This window comes from Mandrillus leucophaeus, unplaced genomic scaffold (genome assembly GCF_000951045.1).
Source record: "Mandrillus leucophaeus isolate KB7577 unplaced genomic scaffold, Mleu.le_1.0 Scaffold425, whole genome shotgun sequence".
In the NCBI taxonomy this organism is placed as follows: Eukaryota; Metazoa; Chordata; class Mammalia; order Primates; family Cercopithecidae; genus Mandrillus; species Mandrillus leucophaeus.
The window spans coordinates 88199-91078 of NW_012104532.1; the positions used below are offsets into that span (position 1 = coordinate 88199).

At 60.8% G+C, this 2880-nt stretch overlaps 1 protein-coding gene across 1 annotated transcript in view; it reads right to left on the reverse strand.

The window, feature by feature from the left end:
* Positions 1-45: 45 nt before the first annotated feature.
* Positions 46-2880, reverse strand: part of LOC105548870 (TBC1 domain family member 3G-like) — an 8624-nt gene continuing 5789 nt past the window's right edge. The window contains 6 exon segments of the mRNA XM_011993089.1: positions 46-74; positions 77-178; positions 365-727; positions 1710-1861; positions 2226-2330; positions 2792-2856. Of these exon segments, the coding sequence (XP_011848479.1) occupies positions 46-74; positions 77-178; positions 365-727; positions 1710-1861; positions 2226-2330; positions 2792-2856 (816 nt within the window).

Sequence of the window (2880 nt, forward strand, 5' to 3'; positions counted from 1 at the left end):
CACTGCTGCTCATCCTTAGCTGTGAAGGGGGTGTCCTGGTCGGAATCAGTGCTGGGTGCAGTGCAGGGCTGGAAGTCCATGTCCACACTGTGGCTCAGTGCAGTGAAAGCCAATCTCACCCCCTCCGCAGGGTGTTCCGCCTGCCAGCAGGTGGCCAGCTGGTCTACCTGGGATACGGTGCCATTGTAGAAATTGGGTGCAAGTCTCTTGTCTGTAGACGGGGTGCCCTGTTGCAGTGGGATGTCTCCTGACCTCCCTCAGTCCTGATGGGCCTGGGCAGGGCCTGGTGTCAGGGTCCCCATGGGCTTCCCGGGCTAACCCTGCCCCACAGTCCCGGGGCTGTCCAGGACACATTCAGAAGGGACACGGACCCAGCAGCTCTGTTCGAAATCATAATGGGGGAACCAAGGGTCCCCCACATCCAGGTCCGTCGGGAGCCGGGGCATCGAATTCTACTGCAGGAATCTCCAGGAACCCTGAGGTCCTCCCTGAGCCGGGGCTGGGCTGGGCACATCCTGAGTGCCCACAGGATAAGTATCTTCCCGGACAGCCTCAATAAGACAGGATGTGAAAGAACCAGGTGCCTGTGGCAGGGAAGCTAACAAAATGAGCCACTGGAACTGGGCCGGTGGGCCAGGAAGGGTCTGCCTGTCCCCCTTGCAGAGGGCCTTCTTGCCATGTGAAGCCGGCGCAGGTCTGGGTGCTGAGGACCCTTGCTCGGGTTTGGCTGAAAGGAAAACAGACATGGTCAGCGTCCCTAGTGAGCCCAGGCAGGCCTTTCCGGGCTGGGCCCCACCTGCCTGCGTCTCTGGAGTCCTCGGGGTCTCTGTGTGGCCCCCGTGGTCTGACAATGAGGACACACCTGTAGTCTGCTGATGCCAGAGGGAGGGGTGTGTGCCGCCTGGCATAGGGAAGCTGTCGGGACATGGCAGGTGGCTCCTGGGACTGCCTGCCAGGGTTCAGACTGGCTGGAGGCTTCCTGCCACTCACCCTCATCCCAGGGCTATTGGGCCAGGGATACAGTCCCCAGTTCAAATTCAGGTGGGAGGGGCCTTGGATGTCACCCAGCCCCTTGCCACCTCACATGGGGACCCATGTCCACAGTGGGTGATTGGACCTGGACATGGGTCACCCTCTGCCCTCCCGGGCTGCCCAGTCCATGCCAGGACTGACTGTTCCCACATCTGTCTGAACTCTTGACTCTGGCTCTGGGCCTGGAGTCCCGCCTATGCCCTCTCACTGAATGCTCTTGGGGTCAGGGACACCCGATTCCCTTGCCTCCCTGGCTCAAGGCTTTTTGTCCTGGCAACCTTGGAGGAGCGTGCAGTAGTGAGGGGCCTCTGCTGCTCTCTGAGGCTGTGGGTGCTTGCAGCGAGGGGTGGAGTCTCCCACAAATGGGTCTGGCTCTTCCAGTGCCCTTGACGGCCTTGTGATGGGGAGACAGAGACACCGTGGAAAGTGGGAGGGGGCTTGTTGGAAGGTCTTGCCCACATCGCCCTCCTGCAGGCACAACACATCCAGTACACACGCACTGAGCGCCTGCCGTGAGGACCGGTGGGCCTCCTGTACTTTCCTAGAGTTCAGGAGGAAGAGGAGGAGGAAAAGGTGAAGAGGAAGGCCCAGGTAGTAGGGTTGTGGGTCACGGGCACTCCCCCACTATTGACTGCCCCAGAGGGTGACATGGGAGGGGACATGGCACTGGAGCCCACCTGGGGGTGGCAGGTCCCCTTGCTTCCTTGTTAGTTTCTTCATAGAGGCCCTAAGATGCTTGAGCACAGTGTCATCATCCAGGGTCCAGGTGTGGAAGAACTGGTTCTGAAAACGTGCCCACAGGCCAGACCTGGACGTCTTCATAGGCGCTCTAGGGACAGGGTGGACATCAGGTCAGGAGAGTTCCCTGGGAGGGGGCACAGCTGATACCCCACGACCACTTCAGTCTCCCACTGGGCAGTGCCGGATCCTTTTGTGGCCACCCCAGGGGTCCAGATGTGCACAGGAGGCTGTGGCGGGGGGACGACCTGGGCAGGGAAGTGCTCACCACACTCTCGACTTTCATCTGGGTCATGTGGGGGATGGGCTCGGTGTCACTGTGCCCTGCCCAGCCAACCTGGCCAGACCTCCCTCTGGGTCAGAACAGAGGATCATGAGGATCCTGTGAAGAAGCTGCCCTCGGGCCAGTTGGGATCTGACCCCAGGGCTCCCAAGGCCCCACTGGGCACACAGACTTACTCTTCTGAATCTTAAAGGCAATGCTTGTTATCAGCATCAACACCTGTTCTCCTTCCAGCAAATACACGTCCCACAGGTACAGGGTGAGCCCAAGAGAGATCTGTGGGGACAGCAGGTGTGGGAGAACCTGGCCCTTCCAGGCTGGGGCTGGTGGCTTGAGCTGCACACATTGGGGCACAGTCCCCAGAGTCAGTGACCTTCCCCATGAGGGTTTCCTGAGCCCTCCAGGGTGCTGGGTCAGACAAGGTCTTGCAGCTCCTCATGGGGGGCACTCATTGGAGTGGGGATGTGGCTCCTGGAGAGAGGGGCTTGCCCAGGGCTTGAGGCTTCCCTGAGCCCTCTCAAGTCGGGTCTTGGCCCAGTCTGCCCATGAGGCTGGTCCTGAGCCCCAGTCATTGCCCTGGGATGACCCCTCTTGGGCAGAGGGTTTTGCTTGTGAGTACTTCGGGAACCCGCCTGAGCCTCCTGTGGGCTGTGGGTGAGCCAGACCCCGGGCTGGGGATGCAGGGCACTGCAGGGCAAGGAGGGTCCCTGAGCCAGGGTCTTCCTGTGCCTCTTTATCCCATCATTCAGCATCCGGTGAAGCCAGCCTAACGAGGAACCCTGCGCGCAAAGACCTTCCTTGTCCTGACGGGAGGAACAGAGGTGCTC